Source organism: Ochotona curzoniae, unplaced genomic scaffold (genome assembly GCF_017591425.1).
Source record: "Ochotona curzoniae isolate NIBS_2020 unplaced genomic scaffold, NIBS_Ocur_1.0 contig_46, whole genome shotgun sequence".
NCBI lineage: Eukaryota > Metazoa > Chordata > Mammalia > Lagomorpha > Ochotonidae > Ochotona > Ochotona curzoniae.
In genome coordinates, this window is record NW_024466340.1 from 3,820,479 (window position 1) to 3,844,285 (window position 23,807).

Genomic DNA, 23,807 nt, shown 5'->3' on the forward strand with positions numbered 1-23,807 from the left:
AAGGGACATCAAAGAAGACGGCAGGTGGGAAGTCTCCGGATGAGGGTCAGGCACAAGGAATGCCCATGGTAGGACTCCCCACTGGGTGTGAGGGGTGAACCTGCCCCCAGGCCTCCATGCTGGGGCTCCCCTGATGGCACACCACTCAGCTGGCTTCTGTTCGAGGCCCGAGGCTTCAGGTTGTGCAGGCTCTGGGCTGCTGTGTGCCCTCTCTGCGTTTGCATACATGGAAACATGGGACACGCAGGAGGAGCAAATGCAACTTAAAGAGGCTTTATTAATGGGGCTGCCATGGAGCCCGAAGGAGTGGATCAGGAGGGCTTCCCCTTGGAGGTGGCCTGCCCAGGCACACAGGGCAGCTTCCACTGCCCCACACCTTGGAGTCAACGTGCCCGTCGGGGGTCCTCGGGGGGGCCCCTCAGCTCTGGCCCAGCTGCGTCTTCAGAGCCTGCAGCTCTCGGCTGTTAATGTTGTTGCCGCCACACACGATGACCACCACAGGAGCCGGGGGAGAGCGTAGGCGGCCCTCAGCCTGCAGTCTCCCCAGGAGGCCGGAGTAGACAGCGGCCAAGGCTGCCCCACAAGCTGGCTCCACCAGCATGCGCTCATCATCTGCCCAGGCAGGGGACAGGGAGGAACCAGTCAGTGCCCACCGGGCACTGCAGCTCCGTCCACCCAGCCAGCCAGCCGCTACCCATCCGTCCCTCCAGCCATCCGCCATCCACCTGTGTCGTCATCCATCATTTGCCTTTCACCTATCTCTCCATCCATCCACTCCTCTATCCATCAGCAGACTGTCTGTCTGTCCATCTAGCAGAGCGTCCATCCATCAATGTCCATCCATCCATCAACCGTCTATCCGGCCCCTATCCATCATGGGACTGTCTACCCATCCATCAACATGTCCATTCATCAGTCCATGGCCCCATCAATCCTTCTGTCCATCCCGCCACTGTTAGCTGATTTTCTCCTCACTCATACCTTCGTCCACTCGCTCAACAAATATTCATTGAGTGTCCCACCCCCTGCCAGGCCCTGTGCCAGGAAGCCTTGGGACACAGCAGTCAGACACCCCAGCCCCTCCCTTCGGAAGTTCATGGCTTAGTCCTGGAGCTGCCGCTTATCCATAGGAAGTCCCCAACTCAGGTGGGATGGGGAAGGAGAGGTGCTTCCCGGAGGAGGTGCCGTGATCACTGAACATCACACTCCTCCAGCTACTCCTCAGCAGCTGCTGCACTTGTCTGATTCCTGCACACTGAGGACCTGGACAGGAGCAGCTCACCCAGGAGGACCGGGGACTGCCGCAGGGCCAGAGAGCCACGGCAAGGGTGACATGAGTGAGTGGGCAGGTGACCGGGCAGAGCCCTGCACGTGGGGGTGGAGGGGCAGGGACACTCACCCAGGAACCGTTGCACGGCCTGCACGGCCTCGGCATCCTCTACCACCTCAGACAGGATCTCACACTCCCGGGCACGCTGCAGGGCCTGGGCCGCCACTGTCTTGGCCCCCAGGCTCTTGGCCACGCTGCAGCATGGATCAAGGGGCGAGCTGAGACAGGGTCTCCTTTACCCCACGCAGAGGCAGCCCTCCTCTCGGCCCATCCCACAACCCCAGGGATGCAGTCAGCTTCACTCCACACCCCACCCCACCTGTGCCATCCCTTGCTGAGACCCCCCACACACAGCCAAGCACACTAGGAATCCTTTTTCTCTATTCTCCTTGCCTGCTGCTGCTCTCATCTGTACTACAAGTGCATTCAGTGTGCCAGACGCGTGCTTTAAGCATCATTGAGTGAGAAATGTTTTACAGGGCAGAGGGGATGGAAGCTCAGAGAAGTTAGGGCACCAGGCCCAAGACACTCAGCTTGTCAGCAGCGGGCTATGGGTTCACAGTCGGGGGATGGGGACAAGAGGAAGATGGTGTGAGGCGGAGGGAACAGCGTCAGAGTCAGCAAACCGTAGGCCAGGGGGCAGGCAGGTGGGGTGCAGAGGAGAGAGAGCCAAGCCTGGGGCCTTGGGGAGGCATTTCTGGGCATAGAGGGGAGAAGAATCCTGCAGAAGGAAGCCAGAAGGAAGAGGAGGCAGGGCACACCGTGCTTGAAAATGGATTGTGTGGACAGTAGCATAAAGCTGTGAAGATGCCAACGACCCCCATTGTTTGATCGTGTGGTAGGTGAACTGTATCTCTCTTGTATGTTAAAGATTTGGCTTTTACTTACTTGAAAGGTAGAGCATCTTTCATTCACTGGTTTACTGCTCAAATTGTCACAAAGGCCAAGGTTGGCAAGGCTGAAGTCAGGAGCCTGGAGTTTCTTCCAGGTCCCCCATGTGGGTACAGGGGCCCAAGAACCTGGGTCAGTTCCCACTGCTTTCCCAGGTGGATTAACAGGGAACTGGGTTGAAAGTGGAGCAGCTGAAACTCAAATGGACCCCTATGGAATGTAGGCATAGCCAAACCCTGAAATGTGTCTCATTAAACGTGTCCCTGGGTGACACAGGGGATGGGGGAAGGGAAGGATCCCCCAGCCAGAGCACTTGGATGAATGGTGGTGACACTTATTAAAATGGCAGCTTCGTGAATGTCACTTAGTGCTTCTACTATGAATCCAAACTTCCTAACTATATGATTACTTCACTCACTCACGTCTCAAACATTTCTGAGCAACTTCTTTGGGCCAGGAAAAAACTGCGGAAGATGTGACTGCAGAAGTTTTGGATAGTGGCATGCAGCAGGACCTTTGGTTTTCTGTTCCTTATTGCTCGCCTATGTTTTCTAACTTATCTGACAGCTTGCGTCGTGACTGCTCCACTTCCCATCCAGCCTAGGAGAAGCGGCAGAGGAAGGCCCAAGTTCTAGGGCACCCGCCACTCACATGGGTGACTCAACAGAAGCTCTTGGCTTCTGGTTTCAGTCTGGCCTCGTCCCAGTTGTTGTGGCTGTTTTCTGAGTGGTGAACCAGCAGATGGAAGATCTCTGCCTCTCTCTGTCTCTCCTCCTCTCTCTATAATTCTTTCCAGTAAATAAATAACCTTTTAAAAATAAATAATATAAATATATCCCTTATCTAGCACAGTCTCTGACTCAAGCGTTTGTCACTGTAGTTACGGATGCTCCTCAGCAGCCACCCGCTGCCCCGAGCCCAATCTCACCTGGTGATGTCTGGCAGCGTGACCAGTTCTCCTGCCTCGATGGCTGCATGGAAGCAGTGTGCCCCTCGGGTTTCCATGGCGACAATGGGTACTTGCTGCCAGCCCACCTCCTCCAGGCCAGTTGCCACCCCAAGCAGGAGTCCCCCACCCCCCACAGCCAGCACCAGGGCTGCTGGTGGGGTTCCCAGGGCTGCCTTCAGCTCGTGCACCAGGCTGGCATTGCCTTCCCTAGGGAGTGGGAAGGAGGAAGAGGCAGAGTGAGAGAGGCCCCTAGCCCTGGGCACTCCCAGAATGTGGGAGAATCACAGGGATGGGCACCCTATCCCATAGGCGCCTAAACCCCAGCCAGTTCTGCAACACCTGCTTCACCCAGGCCTGCTACTTCTCTGAACCACCAAGCTCCCTGCTGTTTGTTTGTTTGTTTTTTTTAATGCTATCTTACTTAATTCCACCCCAAAGTCTGCAGAGGCAGGTTTGTGTGTGTGTGTGTGTATGTGGCGAACCAGCCTGATTCAATTGTCCCTGCCACTTCCCAGCTGTGCGATCTCTGGCAATTTGAACAACCATTCTTTCCCTCAGCTTGCCCATCTGTAAAATGGGCATACCAGCGCCCACCTCCAGGGCTTTTTTGGGGAGGATAACTGAAATAGAATGGGGACACTCACTGGCCTGTGAAGGAGACTTCGTGTTAACGCTTCCACCTGACACATGTGGAAATTGAGGCCTGGGGTGCTGGGGTGCTTTGCTCAAAGGCATACAACTCATGGGCAGCAGATACAGCATCTGCTCCTGAGGCCTCCTTTCCCCCTTGGGCCTCAGTTTGTCCTTCTGCCCCGTGGGGGGAGAGTGACCCAATCAGGGCCTCCCAGGGTGGGGGCGGGTACCAGCCTTACCATATCAGGGGGTGGTCAAATGGGTGGACATTCACCCAGCCTTCCCTCTTGGCTAACTCCTGGGCCCTCAGATTAGCCTCATCCCAGACCTAAAGAAAGAGCGAGAGCCCTCAGAGACCTGGGCTCAGAGGCAGGACTGGGGGCTAGGAGACCCACAAGGGGGGAGAGCTGATGTGGACCCAGAGGCCTCCTGGGCCAAGGGCAAAGGACCCTGCTCAAACAGTGCCAAGCTCTCCCCACTGTCGCTGTGCCGCTACCCTGCTGGGCAAGGTGGAGCCAAGCTGGCCTGGCAGGTGAACAGCCAAGAGCCCTAGGCCAGCTCTGGGGCTTCCAGCTCTTTGCTCTTCCTCCATCAGAAGCATGTGACCTCCAGGGTTGGCCTGGCTGCACCTGCTGTGATGCGTGGAGTTCACATTCTCTCCTTCACTGAGGTCAGTCAAAGCCAAAGACAGATGGTGAGTCAGTGCCAACCCCAGATCCTAAAAGACACCATGTGTTGCTCCTCCTGAGAGAAGCAAGCCCTATGAGGTCACACGCTGAGAAGGACAGGCCACACATCTGCAGACCTGGATCCTGGCCATGACCAAGCAGAACCAGGCTGGTCTGCCCACAGACTCATGAGCCACACCACTTCTCTGGCACTGAAGATGGAGCCACTTGCTTCGTAGCTTGTTTATGTGGTTTGTCTGCGCTTGCCTCATCCCAGACTCATCCCAGACAGCAGGCGCGGTCACCGCCAGGCACAGAATGTGTGAACATTGGATGATGGTGAGTGGATGGGTGAAGAGATGGATGGATGGATGGATGGATGGATGGACGGACGGACGGATGGATGGATGGATGGACGGATGGATGGATGGATGGATGGATGGATGGATGGATGGATGGACGGACGGACGGATGGACGGACAGATGGATGGATGGATGGATGGATGGATGGATGGATGGATGGATGGATGGATGGATGGATGGACGGGCGGGCGGGCAGGTTGATAAGTGGATGACGGAGATGATAGATGGATAGGGGAGTGATGGGCAGATAAGGGATGCATAGGGACTGGATGGAGGAAGGGAGAGAGGCAGACAGAGAAGGTTCTGGATGGAAGGACGGCGAGACAGATGACACGTGGAAGGAGACAAGCCAAGGAGGAGAAGCAATAGGTAGGGGTAGGGGCCAGGGGGAGGCTGACGAGGGAAGAGGTGCTGTCACCAAGTGCAGGGAGAGTGACTTGCCGGGGCCATGTGGATGCGCCTCCCTTTAGCGTTCAGCTGCTTTTGAAACCTACAGCTTGTTCTATCTGCAGGGCCCTTTCCCTCCCCCTAGGAGGGAGGGGAGAAAGATAACACTTTCAGGTCTGTTTCTTTGGTCACAAAGGAAACCCGTGATCATTGATTTCCTTAACTGTGTGCCTCTCTCTGGCCTCTCTCTTCCCACTGTTTGTCTAGTCAGCAGCAAAAACTGGAATCACACCAAGTGTTGGTGAGGAGAAGCAAGAGACGCTCTGCTGCCAGTCACACACTCTGCCTCTCCTGGTCCCACGCAGGGTGGCCTTTGCTGGGCGTGGGGGACAAGTAGCAGCAGGCAGCACACCCACTCCCACACTCTGCACCTGCTCCCGCCCTAAGAGAATTCTGGTCCCAACCAGAGTTTAAGTTCACCAAAGGGAGCCAGGTCTGCTCTGGTGGGGCCTTGGGCAGGGGGGCACTGCCCACGCCAGTAGGTTAGCAGGCTTTCTTCTGCCGGAAGCCTTACCTTTCCGGCCAGCTGGACTTTGGCCCCTTCGCCCTGCAGCCTCCTCACCACATGCGCGGAGGTGCCCTCGGGGAGCACGATAGTGGCAGGGATGCCCAGCTTGCGAGCAGCATATGCGGCGGCAATGCCCGCGTTGCCCCCTAAGGAGGTGGCAGAAGGGGGCGAGGTGGGCAGAGCTGCAGTAGCTGCAGACACAGCTTGTCCCCTGCCCTTCAGGGCCCGTAGGGAACCCCCTCCTCCCCACCTTCATCTGCCCCCTCTGTTGACTCCGCCTCTGATGGTGCTGCAGACAGCCAATCAGAGAACTGTTCCCCTGCCCCCTCTGACCCAGGATTGGCTTCTGTGACCCAATTCTATGATTTCAGAGTCCCCAGGACTGTAGGACAGTGGGAAGCAAGCCTATGGCTTTGGGTGGCCATGTTTGCTACCCAGAGGCCAATGGAGGAGACGAGTCAAGGGAAGGAGAGACACAGAAACAGAATTCCCGGATCCAGCCACGCCTGAACGCCACTCATCCCAAGAACGTTTGATCCTCGGAGCCTGTGGCTTACAGCCGAATGGGTTAGGTGTCTCTCGCCACCACGGGAAGTCCTGAATTCCAGAAGAGGGCCAAAAGGGGACCTGCTCCAGCCAGCTCCTCCCTCAGCCAAGCCCTGCAGCCCGAGGAGCCCCACGAGGGAGAGAGGAGAGGGGGGAAGTCACCTGAGGAGCACACCAGGTGTCTGCATCCCTTCTTGGCCATCTGCGGAAGAGAGGGGAGGGGGCAGCTGAACCCAGCAAGTGTCGGGGAGACCCAAGCGTGGTGGAGTCAGACACCGCCCGTGCCTCCCCCTGCTGCCCAAGCCCCACCCGAGCCTCCTCACCTCCTGGCAGAAGTGCCCAATGCCACGGATCTTGAAGGAGCCAACCGGCTGCACGTTCTCACACTTAAGGAGGATGGTGGTACCCGCCACCTGGGACAAAGCCCAGCTCTCTAGCAGGGGCGTGGTCACATGGAAGGGCACAGTTTGGCTGCTGTGGCTCTCCATGCCGCTGCCACCACCCAGAAGGCCTCCAGAGGACAGGACACTCACAGCCCGGGGAGCTGCAGGCCAGGGGGAGGGGAGTCAGAGAAACCCTCGGCTTGACAACCCCCCAGCCCACAGCAGCCGAGCTGTGCAGCTCCGGGCTCCGCCTACTCAGCCAGCACATGGTGACGGGCAAGTGAGGTGACGGGCCGCTCACCCATCAATCACGCATTTATCACAAAAAAACAAAACAAAACAAAACAAAAAAAAAAAAACGTTTGCTAAGCCTCTACTGTATGCCGAGCAACTCCAGCTGCCGAGGCCTCCACCTCAGCTCGAACCCATGTGCTCCTGGGGAGCCGGAGTCTTAGAATTTCAAACAGGCGTGATGTTGGGGGGTGGTGGGGAGGTGTTTTGGAAGAGAGAAAGGATTGAAAACTTTGGTTATGACTGGGGTTAGCATTGTGGCATAGTGTGTGAAGCCTCTGCTTGGGGTGCTCACGTCCCATTCAGGCGCACAAACTTGAGTTCTGCCTGCTGTGCTTCCAACCCAGCTCCCTGCTGACATGCCTCGGAAGGCAGCAGAGGACGGCCCAAGTACCTGGGGCCCTGCCGCCAACGTGAGAGCCTCGCCCCTGCTATGGCCTGGCCCAGCCTAGCTCGTGATCGTTTGGGAAGAGAACAAGTGAATGGAAGATCTCTCTCTCCCTCTTCCAAACAAATGAATAAACCAGTCAAGAGCTTTTTAAAACAATGAAGCTGCATGTAGTTCCACGACTATATATATTTGTTCCAATTTGCTGAATGTGCACATTCAGTAAGCATTGACTTCGTTTAAATGTGTGTTTATGTTCATCTAGTTGTCTGCAGAGGGAGGGAGGGAGATCTTCCACCTGCTGGTTCCCTCCTCAGCCAGCGCTGGCCTCGGCTGCAGCCGGACCTCCATCTGAGCTCTCCTCGTGGGAGGCAGGTACCAGGTGTGAGGCACCTGGGCCATCACAGCTATTGCCCTGTCTCGGGAACTGTCCCCTGCCAGGCACGGCTTCATTTTCAGCAGATAGCTGCCTATTGCTTACATTTTTTCCAATGTATTTGTTTTCTATTTGAAAGACAGACTTACAAAGACAAAAACTCTTCTATCTGCTAGTTCACTCTCCAAATGGCTGCAACAGCTCAAGTTGAGCCAATCTGAAGCCAGGAGCCAGGAGCTTCTTCTGGGTTTCCCATGTGGACGCCGGGGCCCAAGGACCTGGGCCATCCTCTGCTGCCTTCTCAGGCCACACACAGGGAGCTGCATGGGAAGTGGAGCAGCTGGGACTAGAAACAGTGTCCATACGCGCCTATAGATGGAGGATTAGCTTGTTGAGCCACAACGTCAGCCCAAATTGCCTGTGTTTCTAACCATCTCATCAAATGTAATAAAAAGAGAGGAGACAAGTGGTTGGTACGTGGTGTTTGGGGTTTTTAGCAGGTGCATCACAGGATTCCTATTCTGGATCGGATCTGTAGGTTTTCCCAGGGGGAGCTTGGAGACAATGGGAGCCCGGGACAGAGCGCCTGTGCAGAGGGAACAGTAACTGGTAACTCCTCTTGGGGAAGAAGTGAATTTGGACTGCTGCTCCTTGCACAGAAAAAAAGAGTAGGGGGTGGAGAGGGGAGGGGCAGGGCAGCCTGGTGGGTGACAGCCTACAGTGGGGAGGGCCCCTGTTACTTTAATCTTATTTGCCGTGGGAAGGTACTAGTGGGTGAGCAAATGGGGTAAGGGGGTAAGGAAGAGAGAGCGCTAAGACAGAAAGGAAATGCAGCCCCCTTTTACCCTTTGGGGCAGAAAAGCCTTGGGCCCCTCTGCGCAGTTCCACTATTTGGCCACTAGAGGGAGTGCTGCACCCTCACCACCACCCCCAACTCGCACAAACCTAAACTCTTGTCCACTTTTAAGTCAGGGCAGGGGTGCCCAGGTCAGAGAATCCAGAATTTGACGCTGCGCCCCTGGCAGGATGGTGCTACACCCCACTGCCCCAGGCAGGGCAAAGCTTCAGCTGCCTCCACCCAGCTTCTGCAAGAGCATTCTGCTAGAGCACATTTCCAGTGGACACTAAGAGAGGGGGAGCCTGTATGTCACCCTACATTCCCAAACCCAGCATACCCTAGCCTGGACCTCGCCTATTCTTTGGAACCCAAGAGCCAGGGCTGAGAAGCTGGCTTGCAGGGTGGACACAGTGTCCAGCTCTGCCCTGCAGGACCCTTGCTGCTGACCCACGGGTACTGGTGCTTGCCATCCCCTGTAGAATGGAGGGTACCTGGGTGTGAGGGTTAGAACACCCTCCTCCCCGCCCCCCCCCCCCGTCCCTAGTTTCTATCCAGCAGCCTGGCTGCCCCCAGACCACCCCACTCTCACATTCACATAGGTGGAGTCCCAGGAGTCCCCAGGGGGTCCCAGACCTCTTACCTGCCTGCCTGACAGTCCTGGGACCACCTTGGCCCCTCGCTCAGTCCAGCCCCGGGTGGAGAGGAGGTGTCCCTGACGCTGCACACGCTGCCTGCCTGGACACCAGTTCTGTCTTGCTTCCGGCCGCCTCCTCCTGCCGTGGCCCCTCCTCTCGTGTTAAAGGGACAGTCCCCTGGCTCCAGGGCTCAGGCGGAAGATAGAGGAGGACAAGGGCCGAGGTCAGCCCTCTCCCACCAGGTTGTTTGTGACTCACGCACTGCTGGGCTCTGTTGTAAATGGAGACCCAGGCCGGCCAGCCAGCCAGCCAGCCAGCCAGCCTGCGAGGGGCAGCATCCCCTCAACCCTCCCGGGCACAGAGACCTCTGAGTGCTCCTCCAGACCACACCCACTCAGGCAGCTCAGCCATACACTGGGAGCTGCCCTGGAGCCTCTGTTGAGTACCAGTGCTTGGGACCTTTAGCCTCCAACAACAAGCCTGGGCTGGTAAAGATGACTCTGATCAGTACCACCGGACAGCGGCAGGTGGGAGTGGGCAGGGCTGGGAGCCCCAGGCAGAGGTCTCCAGAGCCTGGGCGTTGCGGACAGGGGGTGCAAAGGAGGGGCAAGGTCGGAGCTGGAAAGGCCATGTGCAGCAAGCGAAGGCTGAGCTGCACGAGGAACTCAGTTCATGGAGTGTGTCTGGACCTGGTGGACATGGGGTGTCCCAGGCAGGGACGCGGAATTCACCAACGGGACACCCTTTTGTGGCTCATATGCGTGATGGTTGGGTTTACACACATTTGTGTAACATGTGTCTGGCATGGAGAAAATGTCATCAATAGGACCAGGAGGAAGGGCAGTGCCAGGGCCCATGAGCGTTCTTGGGGTGCAGGGCTGAAGCCGTGGAAGGCTTTGAGGGGGTGACAGCCTCAGATCTGTGCCCCTTCCCTGTCTGAGCCTCAGGTGCCCTCTCTGTGGGATGGGAGGTGAGTGATACAAAGGACCTGCAGCCCTGGGCACGGTGTCTTTCCTAGACTGCGTGTGACCCCCATACACACCCTGGGTTTGATGATTAACATGAAGTTGGGGTGCCTGACCCTGATCCTCACCCAGGCCTCACAGGGGACACACTGCTACAGGTTGGGGTGAGGGAGAGGCTGAGGTCGGCAAGCCAGGGTGGCCTCAGCCAAGGCCACAGAGGTCAAATGGGTCACTGCCTGCATGGGCCAGCCAGCCCCTGTCCCTGACATGTCCCTTGGCCAAGCACGCCCCTGTCCGTCCCCGGGAGGTGCTCACTCAGCATCATTTCACCACCCTCACCTGAGCTGGCCCTCACGGAGCTACAGGAGGGAGTGAGCCAGGACGCCGCCATCAGCCTGCTGAACTGTGCTGGCCTGTGTCACGGACTCAGCAAGTCTCCCCCACAAACAGTGACAGAACCTGGGCGCCAGTCCTGGCTCTGCTTCCATCCAGCTCCTACGGATGCCCACCCAAGGGGCAGTGGGCATGGTCAAGAATTGGTCATGTCCCTGCCACCCATGTAGGAGACCTGGATGGGGTTCCAGACTCCTGGCTTCAGCCTGGCCCAGCCCTGGCTGCTGTGGGCATTTGGGGAGTGAATCAGAGGATAGAAGATCTCTCCCTCGCTATTGCTCTGCCCTTCATAAATCTTCTGTAAAAAAAAAAAAAAAGGAGGGGGGGGAACACAGAGTGGTAACCTAGCTGCTAAAGTCCTTGCATGTGCCAGGATCCCATATGGGCACCAGTTCTAATCCTGGCAGCTCCGCTTCCCATCCGGCTCCCTGCCTGTGGCCTGGGAAAGCAGTTGAGGACAGCCCAAAGCCTTGGGACCCTGCATTTGCATGGGAGACCCAGAAGAGATTCCTAGCTTCAAATATTCTCAGCTCCGGCTGCTGCGGCCACTTGGGGAGTGAACCATTGGAAGGAAGATCTTCCTCTCTGTTTATCTGCCTTTCCAATAAAAATGAATAAATCTTTTAAAATAAATAAATAAATAAATCTTTTTTTGAAGTGCCCGATGCAATAGTCTAGTGCCTAAATTATTGCATTCAGGATAGAATTTTCTTTCAGCCATCATAAAGACAAATTCAGATGTAAATCTGTTGATCCTAAGCGATGGTCATGATGTATTAACAGAGAGCAAAAGGCAGGTATCCCACATATGAGAATGCTTTCAGGGTTCCTGGAGCTGTGAGCAGGGATGGGGAAGGAGCGGGGCGAGGGGGCAGGGTCCCTGCTGACGGCTGTGATGGCAGGTATGTCCTACCGTCTGCCTGTCTGGCACGGTAGTTGCTCCCACCCGGGCCTACGGTGCTCTCCAATGTGGCCAGTGCCCCTGAAGGCCTGAACTGTAAACGTGGCTGAGCTCTGATGCATATAAATTGGCACAGCAGCCGAAGGTGACCATGGCGGGCCAGTGCAGTGACATAGCTGATAAAGCCACTGCTTGGGATGCGAGCATTCCATCACATGAGCACAGGTTCAAGTCCTGGCTGCTCCACTTCCACATTCCCTCCGACTCCCTGCTAAGGTGCCTGGGAAAGCAACGGAAGCTGGTCTAAGTGCTTGGGTCGTTGTACACATGTGTGGAGACCTGGATGGAGGTCCTGGCTCCTGCCTTTGACATGGCCATTGCGGCCATTTAGGAAGTGACGCAGGGGATAGCAGATTCTCTCTCTCTCTGTGTGTGTATCTTCTCTCCGAAATCCTTGAGGACCTGGCTAAATCTTCACCTTGGAAGAACTGGAATCCCATATGGGTGCCTGTTTGTGTCCCAGCTGCTCCACTTCCCTTCCAGCTCCCTGCTTATGGCCTGGAAAAACAGAGGAGAATGACCCAAAGCTTTGGGACCCTGCACCTGTGTGGGAGGCCTGGAAAAAGCTCTTGGCTTCTGACTTCGAATCGGGTCAGGTCCAGCCTTTGCGGCCACTTGGGGAATAACCTAGCAGATGGAAGATCTTTCTGTCTTTCCTTCTCTCTGTAGATCTGCTTTCCAATAAAAATAAATCTTAAAAGCAAAGTAATTTAAAAATCCTAGGGTTGAAGGAAAGAAAGAAGGAAGAAAGAAAGGAAGGGAAAAAAAAAAGCAAGAAGTAAAGAAAAAAGAAAAAAAAAAAAGCAAGCGTGACCAGACACAGGGGACACAGCATGCGAGGCGTCATCCCAGCCAGGAAGCACGGTGACGAGTCCTTGGCTTTATTTGACGATTTCCCCATGCCAATGCAGATACCGCTTACAGAAACACACCACCCAACTGGGATAAGCAAACACCCAAAACAAACAGTGCCTGGGTGCGCAGGACACATTGACGCCTCCGGTAATTCTGCACACCTCGGACCTGCTCGGGGCCAAACGCTGGGAGGAAGATGCCCAGCGTTGGCCTCATCCTGGCTGGGGCAAGACTGCTTGTGCCTGGGGAGGTGTGGACCCCTGAATATCACTGCCACTCCCAAAAGAAAGGAAGCCCATCACTGACTCGCTGAGGGTCTTGTTCAAATCAAGTCAGGCTAGGAGGCAGAAAAGCCCATGGGCAGCTCATGGTGGGTGAGGTCAGTGACCTCATCCTATGTTTTTCGTGAGCTTTGGACACAAACCTTTGTAGGATGTTGGGATCTGGCCAGCTCCACCCATCACGTGTTGGTGGCTGGGGTGATGATAACCCCAGGACAGAGGGATATGGCCCTGGGATCCTGACCTTGGCAATGAAAGCCAGTCGGAGTGGTAAGGGCCCACCCAAGGACACTGTTTGTCAACCTGGGGAATGACGCAGTCAGGAAGGGCTGGGAGAGGGCCAATGAGGGCCCCACGAGATCTCAGGTGAAGCAAACGACCTCCCCAAGCCAGGGATGGGAAAAGGAGAGAGAGGGTGAAACACCAGGTCACAGGGAGGCCCAGTGCAATGCAATTTCACAGTCCAGCACACGGGTGCCCGATCGGATCTGATGAACTTCATCAAGAAAGCAAGCGTTGCGCTTGTGTTGCGTCTCTGGAGAGCAGCTGGAAATGCAACAGCAGCACTTAAAAGAAACATGTATTCATTTACTCGAAAGGCAGTTACAGAACTAGAGAGATCTTCCATCCACTGGTTCACTGTTCTGCCACCCCACGGGTCTGCAGCAGCTGGGCCAGCCCAAAGCCAGGAGCCTAGAAGTCCATTATGGATGGACTTGGCAATTGTGGCTTATGGACTTGGGCCATCTTCTGCTGCTCTCCCAGGCACATTAACAAGGAGCTGGACTGGAAGTAGAGCAGCCAGGACTCGAACTGATGCCCATATGAGGTGCTGGCATTGCAGACAGTGCCTTAATCCAACCTGTAAGGTTGGCCCCAAACAACAGCTTTTGGATAAAACGCATTCCATGCACATGTGCTCTAACACCGGCCATGCTCACAGAAGCAGGGAGGGCAGACGGAGGAGGCTGCTGGTCGTACCCACATTATATCTGAGCAGTTTTCAGTCTTACCACTATGGGTGTTTGGGGTCACCTCAGTCCCTGTGGTGGAGGCTGCCCCTGTGCATCGCAGGGATTGGAGCAGCATCTCTGGCCCCTTGCCTACCAAATGCCAACAGCACCCACATCCCCCAAAATGCCCCTAGATGTTCTGTTCCCTACTGTGCTACAGGTGGGTAAGGTTTGGGTTGGGTCCTGTTTGCACAGAGACTGGGAATAGTTGGAGAGGGCGTGGAAAGGACAGGTCCAGCGAAGGAAGGAGATACTCCAAAGGGGGATAGGATGCCATAGGAGTCAGAAGGAGCGCGGGGACCCAGGATGCTTCCAAGGTGTTCGGGCCAATAGGGCGGAGATTGCATGAGAGCCGGCAGCCAGTGGGCAATGCGACAGTAGGTAGACAGGAGCATGGCACCACATGTGCACAGCTGGCGGCGCAGTCTTGAGGGAGAGAGGGGCCACCGGCCCCTGTTTGGAGCAACGTCTCCTGGTTCAGTAATGGGTCCAATGCACTCATCACAGGGCCCTATGCCAGGGAGGCACCCCGACACTCCTGCCTCCAGGGCTTTGTGCGACTGTGCCTCTCGTGTCCCCCCAACGCCCTTTAAGATTTTTCTTTATTTGGAAAAATTGTAGAGAAAGCAAGATCTTCCATCAACTGATTCACTTCCTTAATGGTCACAATGGCCAGAGCTAGATGGAGCTGGGACAAAGCCAGGAGCCAGGGGTTTCTTCTGGATCTTCCGTGTTGGTCAAGGGGGACAGCACTTGGACTAGATTGGAAGTGCAACAGCTGAGACTTGAACTGGCGAGAGACTACTGCATTGGAGTTGCAGCCATGGTCTGAGTAGCTCCTCTTTCAGCGACCTATCTTGTGGGATGAGGAGTGGGCACTCACAGGCACTGGCACTCAGCACAATAACCAGTGCTTGGGGGTAAAGACAAGCAGGTGATATGATGACAGGCAGGTGAGTCTGGAAGTCTCTTCTGCAAAAGAGACCTGTCAGTGATGTTTGTAGGAGGTGACCAAGCAAGTCAAGGAGGGAGAAAGACGGACTGGGGGACTGCGGGGAAAGCCGTGGTCGGGGATGACGGCCATGGCAACTGCTGCAGCTCTGCCATTCTCAGCGTCGTGCGCCAACCCGCCGTGAGCTCTCGGCTTTGCGGCGTCCAGCTGGCGTCCTTGTCCCCAGCTCAACGGCCACATGGCCGACGGCATTTTCAGCCCAGGTCTGACAGCCTCAGGAGTCAGAGGCATTAGCTGAGCAGTACTCCAGGCCTGACTGTGCCGGCCAGGAAGGACAAGCAGAGTTGGCAGCACAGCCAGCTGTGACGACACGGCCACCAGTGCCCAGGACATGCTGACCTGGCCATTCTCCAGGGACATTTGGCTGGCTGTGATGTAACAGGAGCAGGAAGTGTCTGCACTTTCCCAGCCAGATCCCTGTCCCTCCTCCTAGGACAACCAGCTTTATCCTCGTGTTTCATACAGGTTGGCCTCAGTTTGCCCATCTGCTAAATGGGGCAGAGGTGACTTAGATCTTCCCAAGACCTTTTAAAGAACTAGCTGGGGCTGACAGAGCCAGCATCCCATATATAAGCCTGTCAGTGTCCTGGTTGCTCCATTTCGAACCCAGCTCCCTGCTTGAGGCCTGGAAAGGCAGAGAAGACTGGCTCACGTCCTTGCAGGCGAGGGAGGACTAGAAGAAGCTCCTGGCTCCTGGCTTCAGACCGGCTCAGCTCTGGACATTGTGGCCATCTGGGGAGTGAACCAGTGGATGGAAAGTCTCTCTGTCTCTCCTTCTTTGTGCCTCTGCTTTTCAAGCAAAAATAAAAGTTATTTACATTTTTTGAGTAATAAAAACATTGGCTGTGGGATCCAGTGCCGTAGCCTAGTGGCTAAAGTCCTCGCCTTGCATGCTCCAGGATCCCATATGGGTGCCAGTTCATGTCCTGGCAGCCATGCTTCCCGTCCAACTCCCTGCTTGTGGTCTGGGAAAGCAGTCAAGGGATGGCCCAAATCCTTGGGATCCTGCACCTGCGTGGGAGACCTGGAAGAAGCTCCTGGTTCCTGGCTTCAGATCAGCTAAGCTCCAGCCATCACAGCCACTTGGGGAATGAATCAGTGGACAGAAAATCTTCCTCTCTGTCTATCTGACTTTCTAATCAAAATAAAACAGACTTTAAAAAGCAAAGAATTGGCTGTGCTCCACCACCCAGAGACGGGAATGAAAATAGACTCTGGACATTTTAAATAGCATTTACATAACATAATTATTCAAACATCTAGCTGATGGTGAGCACTACTCGTGGAAGAAACCAAAGCACACGTGGGTGAAGCGTCTCGTAGAGGCCGCGCAGCAAGCAGACGCCAAAGCGGGATCTCAGTTGGCATGTTCATGCCCCAACCGTACGAGGGCAGGGAGGGCCAGCACTGTGGTTCAGCACTTGCAATGCCAACATCCCATATTGGCATGTCTGTTCCGACCTGCTCTGCTTCTGACCCAGGTTCCTACCAACGCACCTAGGGGAGCAACAGAAGATGCCCCAAGTCCCCTGCTGTGCACGGGAGGCCCAGGTGGAGTTCCAACCCTGCCTTTCCAGTAAATAACCTTCATAAAGTAAAAGGAATAGAGATCAGGTTCATGTGACCCCCACAGAGGAACTTCAGAAACAGTACTTTGAGAATCTACCCCAAAGTTCACCTGCTGTGTGGTCCTGTGCGGAGGAATAGCTGAAGAATGGGGCAGATCTGAGACAACCAGTGCCAAGAGGATGACTGCCAGGAGACTTGGGAAGGAGGGCAGGGGAGTGGCTGCTGTGGGGTACATTCTGCTGGGGGCGGTGGAAGCATTGTGAATGCCATGCTCCATGAATGGGCGGACAGCATGGCACATGAATACTGGTTCGGTCTGGTCAGCCCGTAAACACTGTGCCACCCACCTGCCACTATGGCGGACAGCTTCAAACTCCGCCCTCGGCCATCCGGTGGCAACCCTGGCCTGGGGGTGTCTGGGATGTCCCACTACACAGCCAGCCAGCAAGCAGCAACCCTCTCCCTGATTTCCTGCCTCACTACAAGAGAGCCAGAGCACCCCAAGCATCCATCTGGGACCCCTAGGTGTGCCTGTCACCTGCTGGTCTGACACACCCTCCACCCAGGACATACACGTGACATGGAAGCTGGCACCAGCAGGTGCTCTGGCAGTGAGTGCCTGCTGCATACACTCAGGCAGGCGAGGGGGTTCGCCCCCATGGGAGCCTCCCCGTGCCCACACTGCCCCATTTTGTCAACCCTGCCCCCAGCACACTCCTGCCATGTGTGGGAATGCCAGGGTATGTAAGAGGGGGGAGCAGGATAAGCTTGTCCCAGCACAGAGAAGATGGCCGTGTTCCGGCTGCCCTGTGCCTCGTCAGTATTGGCATCCCGGAAGGCCTGCAGGAGAGCTTTGTTGGTGGGGCTGCGTGTGGTGGGGGGAGAGGCGGGGGCATCCCTACATACTGACAGCGCTTGCATACAGGGTGTGTGTGCATGGCATGCAGCATCTGCCTTTTCAGAGGCAAGGCCTCTTAGCCCTTGCAAGGTTGTTGGTGGTGGCCATGGTGGCACTCCACGCCCCTCACATACACACACTCTCCTGTCTAGAAGCCTTGACGCCCATTCACGGATGGGCAAACTGAGACTACAGGAAGAAAACCAACTTATCCAGGGCCATACAGCTACACAAAGACAGAGCCCAGATGGGAACCCTGGGCCCCCTGAGTCTGCCGAGTCACATGAGGGTGACAAGGGCGCTTCAAGGCCATGATGGGACTGTGTTGGAGATGTGAATGGCTTGGGCTCCAAGGTCAGCTTCTCATTCTGCCTCTTACTACCTGAAAGAACCTGAGCTGGCAGCAACCCTGCACCCCAGCCTCCCCTTCCAGGTGCCCCCTGTCTCCAGGCCTGCGGGGCATCTGATGTCATCATCGCTGTCATGACGATTGTTATTATTGTCACTTGGGTGCCCACTGCGGACCAAGTGCAGACTGGCTGTTCCTCCTGTGCATCGTGCTGTCCCCATGTCACCCACACCGAAAACGGGGAGGGGCAGGCAGGACAGCGCAGCTCTCACAGGAGGTGGGACACAATGGGGGCGTGGCCGGTCCTGCAGCCCCATTGGCTGCCCTGAGGCATAAAGGCTGGAACTGGGGCCCCGGGACTGTTCAGAGCAGTCCACCCTTCCCTCCAGCTGCCCAGTGATTCCCTCTCTCCCTCACTCGCTCTGTCCAGCCGCCTGGCAATCTCCCTTCCTCGCTCTGTCCAGCTGACTGGCTGGTCGCCTTGCTGGGTAAGTGGTCCCCCCCTCAGGCACCGGGGGGGTGGGAGAAGGGCCACTGATTTCAGGCTCAGAAGCCGGACTGATGGGGGGCTGTGCCTCAGTTTCCTCGCCTGCAAAAGGGAAACATAAATAGATTCTTCTTCCCAGGGTTGTCATGAGGACAAAAGCTTCTGAACACTCACAACAGGGTAAGTAAGCCGACAGCACCTTCCTTTTTCTAAAAGGAAAAAAAAAACAATCTTTATGTGAGAGGCAGACAGCATCCCACCCACTGGCTCACTCCGCTGGTTCCTGCAACAGCCCTTGGCCCAAGGGATCTGAAGCCAGGAACCAGGAGCTCCACCTGGGTTTCCCACCTGGGTGTCAGAGACCAATGCCCTCGAGCTGGCCCCTGCTGCCTCGCAGAGTGCACATTGGTGGCAAGCTGCATCCAATGCATGGAGCTAGGACCAGGCGCCCGGCAAGGTGGCCCAAGCAGCAACTTAATGGTGCACCTGTTGGCCTGCCCCCACCTGTGCATCCAGCCAGTTGTGGCTCATCTGCCTCTGCCTTGGGTTTCCCTAAAGCTGGGAGCCCAGGTTCAAGGGGAGACGCGGGAGCTGGGCCCTTGGCCACATTTACAAATGAATGTCCCATGGCCCACAGGAGACCCAGGGCAATGCAGCCCAGCCCTCCGGGGGCTCTGTCACCTTTCCTCACCACCAGGATGTTCCTTAAGCAGGGCCAGCTCCATTGACCCCCTGGGCTCCCTCCATTCCTCCCAGGAATAATGACCGGAGAGACCCTGCATGTGAAGACCCCCGTCAGGGAGAGCATGACCATGTCCAAAGTGGCCGGCACCAGTGTCTACCTCAAGATGGACAGCGCCCAACCCTCAGGCTCCTTTAAGATCAGGGGTATCGGGCACCTCTGCAAAACGGTACAGGATGGGGTGACTGGCCTCTGCCGGGGGTGGGGGCAGTCCTCTTCCCTCGGGCTGGCAGCTCAGGGCAACTCTGCTCAGGGATGCCCAGCCTCAGAACTTTCTTACGGACCTGATCCCTTCCCCTTATCCCGACTCGGGGTCCTGGCTGTCGGGGCCCAGCATAGTGCCCATGCTACATGCATGCAGGGGTGTCCTCAGGGGCCACGGGGCGGGCTGGTGCCTGATCCTTCCCCTCCTGACTCTGCAGTGGGCTGAGCAAGGCTGCGAGCATTTTGTCTGCTCTTCTGGTAAGTCTCCTGCTCCCACATGCTGCACACGCTTGGGCCCCTTTCCCCCTAGCGTCCCCAGCAAGGAACTTCGGCAGCAAGCACCAATTTGGAATCCTGGGGGTGGGGAGCAGAGGGACAGGGTGGACCATCAGGGGAGGGCAGGTCCAGCTGGCCCCTTCCCCAGCCCTCCCCACGGACACACCCTCTGCCCTCCCCACGCAGCAGGCAACGCGGGCATGGCCACCGCCTATGCTGCCAGGAGGTTGGGCATCCCTGCCACCATTGTCGTGCCGAGTACCACTCCCGCCCTCACCATCGAGCGGCTCAAGAATGAAGGCGCCATGGTCAAGGTGGTGGGTGAGGTGAGTGCCTGCTTGCCTGCCCAGGGCCGGGGGCTGCGGCAGTGTCTGGGGACCCTGAAACCTCACCCCTCTGTGTCCCTCCCCTATGACCCTGCAGATGCTGGACGAGGCCTTCGAGCTGGCCAAAGCCTTAGCGAAGAACAACCCGGGCTGGGTCTACATCCCACCATTTGATCACCCCCTCATCTGGTAGGTGGAGTTCAAGGTCATCTGCTTTGGGGTGGCAGACATCTCTACCAAGCCTATGGCAGATGTACACATCGGTATATACAGCCCCACATGTACACATGGGAAGATGCACACCCCAGCAGGCGCACGCGTGCACACACACACACACACACACAAACGCACACCGCAGTTTCTACCCTCACGGGAGGGAGTTGGGAGAGATTTTCATCCAGCTTTACAGCCTCTGGCTCGGGGTTGCCCTTAGGGGCAGTCATCTGAGCTGTCAGAGGCAGCTGCCCTAAGCTGGCACCCCCAGGGAGTGCTGCCCCTGACCTGGCCCCTTCCTCCTCCTGCCCTCCAGGGAAGGCCACGCCTCCCTCGTGAAGGAGCTGAAGGAGACTCTGGGGGCCAAGCCCGGGGCCATCGCTCTGTCGGTGGGAGGCGGGGGCCTGCTGTGCGGAGTGGTCCGAGGCCTGCAGGAGGTGGGCTGGGGTGATGTGCCCATCATCGCCATGGAGACCAGCGGGGCCCACAGCTTCCATGCCGCCACGTCAGCGGGCCGGCTTGTCTCCCTGCCGGAGATCACCAGGTAAGCAGCTGGGGTCAGGGAGTCCACTCTGCTGGCCAGGAGGGAGACCAAGATGCCAGCCCCATTTTATGGATGAGAAACTCGAGGCTTTAGTGCCCGAGTCATACAGCTAGGGAGGGCAGGGCTGGGCCAACGTTGGCAGCTTCCTCCTGCAGAAGCTCCACCATGGCTCATTTCTGGGGGCATTGGGGCAGTGGTCCTCACACCCCAGGAGTTTACCCCTAAGCATGCAATATACCAGCAGGTCTTTGAGGGAGTCCTGGCCCCCAGGACTTTACAGCCAAGCTCCAGACTCTTGCTAGGATTCCCAGGAAAGATTGAACTTTCCTGCGTCCATAAAACAAACCTAAAGCTTGGGTCATTCGGGCCAACTCTGTGAAGCCAAGGGTCCTTGAGTTTGTTGCCTCACCATCTTTAGCATGTGGCCTTATAGTGCAAAATGGTTGCCTGGGTACCAACCATCTACTGTCCATCTGTGGCAGGAAGAAGGAGGCAAAGACAGAAGGCTCAGCTCCATCTTGGAAGACACAGTACTTCCACTTACTTCCTATTGGCCATAACTTGGTCATGTGACCACACCTAGCAGCAAGGGAGGCTGGGAAACATCTTCACTCCAGGGGACCATGTGTGCAGCATCAGGCATCCTGCCCACCCCTGGCAGGAGACCTGGGGCAGGTGACTGCCTGCCCTGGGCCTCAGTTTCCCCTTGTATCGGAACAGCCGAGGCTGTGGTGAACATTTGATGCTTCACATATTCTCAGGCGGTCCTCACTGTGCTTGGTATTACAGGGAGGTCGGGGCAGACGCTGTTTGGGAGTTTCCATGCAGGGCCCAGGGGCTGAGCAGTCCTCCTGGAGGACTTCCTGGAGGAGGCGGCTGCCAGCCACTCTGAGCGCGAAGGGATGGGTAGAGCAACAGGAAACTGTTGCCTGGAGCCCCAACAGGGCCCAGCAAGGATCCCCCAAGCAGCGGCCACTGCAGTGACAGAGCAGCTCAGGCCCCGCCCAGCGCAGGCCCCGCCCTCCCTCTGCCTTCCCACTGTCTTGCCTGTCTGAGTCTCTGGCCTCACTTCTCCCAGTGTTGCCAAGGCCCTGGGGGTGAAAATGGTGGGGGCTCAGGCCCTGAAGCTCTCCTGGGAGCACCCCATCTTCTCCGAGGTCATCACGGACCAGGAAGCGGTGGCTGCCATTGAGAAGTTTGTGGGTACGTGCCCAGGCAAGAACACAGTGGCTGTCCCCACGGGGTACCTAGGGACTCCATTTATTCCAAACTCACTTCCCAGTCCTGTCCCCACTTCCTGACTCAGAACATCCCATTAACAGAAGACAGTGCAGTATAGAAAAAAAGAAAGAAAAAAAAAAAATAGAAAAGACAAAGCCAGAGAGGAAAGAGCGGGCCTTGTGACCATGACAGCGGGGAACAATAATTGAGTGTGAAAATGTTGACTCTGAGCTTCCTGGCGGCCACAGTGAAAAAGGAAAGCATGTGGCTCGGAGCTGAGTCTGTAACTAGGTCAGACTGTTTCTGGATTCAGGCTAGGACAGGGCTAGTGGGGGAGGGGTGGGGCGGGAGGAGCAGCTAACTTGGCCCTCTCAACACACAGCCTGTCCAGGTTAGCCCTCGGGATGAGCCCCAGGCCCTCGGTTTAGGTGGGAAGAGCCCAGTCCAGAGTGAGGATTGGCAGTTCTGGAGTGGTACCAGCCCGGGGCCAGGCTGCGAGCCGATTGGCTCCCTGAGCCCCAGCTCTGCCAGTGGCGTGGCACACCCTCAGCACACCCCTTCTCTACAGATGACGAGAAGATCCTGGTGGAGCCGGCCTGTGGGGCCGCCCTGGCTGCCGTCTACAGCCACGTGGTGAAGAAGCTGCAGGCCCAGGGCAAGCTGCAGACCCCGCTAGCCTCCCTCGTGGTGGTCGTCTGTGGAGGCAGCAACATCAGCCTGGCCCAGCTGCAGGCCCTCAAGGCCCAGCTGGGCATGAAGAGCGAGCTGCCAGAGTGAGGACTGCTTCCCAGGCGTGCCTCCGGAGCCCACCCCGCCCCCCGAGCCCGCGGAGGCGGCGGCGTCGCGCACAGAGCTTTGTTGTACATATTCTTCTTGAGCTCAGTCCCGCGCCCGGGCCTGGGCAGCAGGTGGACTGTGCACCAGGAGTCCGCTGTGTCCGAGCCCAGGTGTGACCTGAGCCCCTTGCGACTCTGTGGTCTCCCCTGGTAGGGTGACAGCCGCCCTTCAAGGAGCACTCCGGGACCCTAGAGTGGGGGGCAGCGACATAGCAGGACGAACAAAGTGTGACCTTGAACCAGTCCCAGGTGGAACAGCTTGGCCTGCCTCCAAGGGCAGTGTGCCCTCCTCCCACTCCTGGGCACTTGTTTTTCTAATTTGCCGACTTTTTCACTGATAAGAGAAAATGTGTATTTATGAAGCAAAGGGCTTCTGTGTTTTTGTATCGCACTGCCTGCTCTCAGCTCTCCCCACCCCCACCCTGGGAACCCTGGTGCCCCAACATGGGGGGGGAGGGGTGTCCCTGTATCTCAGGAAGCAGGGGGAGGGAGGGTGCTGAGGACAGAGCCAGCAGGGCACAGACGTCGGATCCCAGCACAGGGTGTGTAAGCTGGCCCAGAACACGCCTGCGTGGAGGGAGTGCACTTGACCCCAATGCTGTCCTGCGGCTCTGTTTTGAGACCTGACACCCTCTCTTCCTGCTCAAGTTTCACACCAGAAAACCACAAAGAACAGTGGGGGGCTGACTCAGGGCGGGGTGGGAGAGGGGCTGACTCAGGGCGGGGTGGGAGAGCCCCTTTACCCTGTCAGCAAGTCCCCTGGCCACCTACAGCAGCCTATAGGGCAGAGTTCAAAGTGTAGTGCAAGAATCACTCAGCTCTGTGCCACACTGCCAGCCGCTGCCCCGACGTACAGGACGTCCAGCCGGGGGGCAGGGGACCCGCCTGAAGCCCACCTTCCAACCAGCACAGCTGCGCACTTTGTTTTCTTGTTGTTATTTACTTATTTGAGAGGCAGAGTGACAGAGAAAAGATCTTCCATCTGCTGGTCCACTCCCCAAATAGGCAGGGCCGGGGCAGGCTGAAACCAGGAGCCAGGAGCTCCTCCCAGGTGTCTCACATGGGTAGTGGGGATCTCAGCACGGGGGCCATCTTCCACTGCCTCTCAGGTGCACTAGCAGGGAGCTGGATAGGAAGTGGAGCAGCTGGGACTCAGCAGCACTCCCACAGGGAACGCAGGCTTCCTCCATGGGTTTGCAGCACAATGCCCACCCTCCATGTACTTTATGAACCTGGAGACAGGAAATCAAACTGGTACTTCTGGTCCCAGCATTTTTCCTAGGGGATAAGGCTCTGCGGAGTGTACCCCCTCTCGTCCTAAGCCTGCATCCTCACATTCAGACCACACAGGGGAACCCAGCCTGCAGCACAGCACAGGGCTCTCAGCTGCTGGGCTGGCAGGTGGGTAAGATGCTG

General features: G+C 56.9%; 2 protein-coding genes across 2 annotated transcripts; one reads left to right on the forward strand and one right to left on the reverse strand.

Annotated features, from left to right (window-relative positions):
- Nucleotides 1–312: 312 nt before the first annotated feature.
- Nucleotides 313–6,802, reverse strand: SDSL (serine dehydratase like; the record flags this gene model as incomplete). The annotated part of the gene is made up of 7 exons (XM_040986843.1): nucleotides 313–612; nucleotides 1,400–1,524; nucleotides 3,150–3,377; nucleotides 4,043–4,131; nucleotides 5,796–5,935; nucleotides 6,498–6,537; nucleotides 6,659–6,802. Coding segments are annotated over 7 exons (960 nt in total), but the record flags the coding sequence as incomplete, so codon positions are not given.
- Nucleotides 6,803–11,451: 4,649 nt separating this feature from the next.
- On the forward strand, nucleotides 11,452–22,349 carry SDS (serine dehydratase). Its single transcript, XM_040986844.1, has 8 exons — nucleotides 11,452–11,506; nucleotides 18,786–18,940; nucleotides 19,194–19,233; nucleotides 19,438–19,577; nucleotides 19,675–19,766; nucleotides 20,107–20,334; nucleotides 21,413–21,537; nucleotides 22,124–22,349. The coding sequence occupies exons 1-8, from the start codon at nucleotides 11,452–11,454 to the stop codon at nucleotides 22,330–22,332; spliced, it is 1,044 nt and encodes a 347-aa protein (XP_040842778.1). The 3' UTR covers nucleotides 22,333–22,349.
- The last annotated feature ends 1,458 nt before the right edge of the window (nucleotides 22,350–23,807 follow it).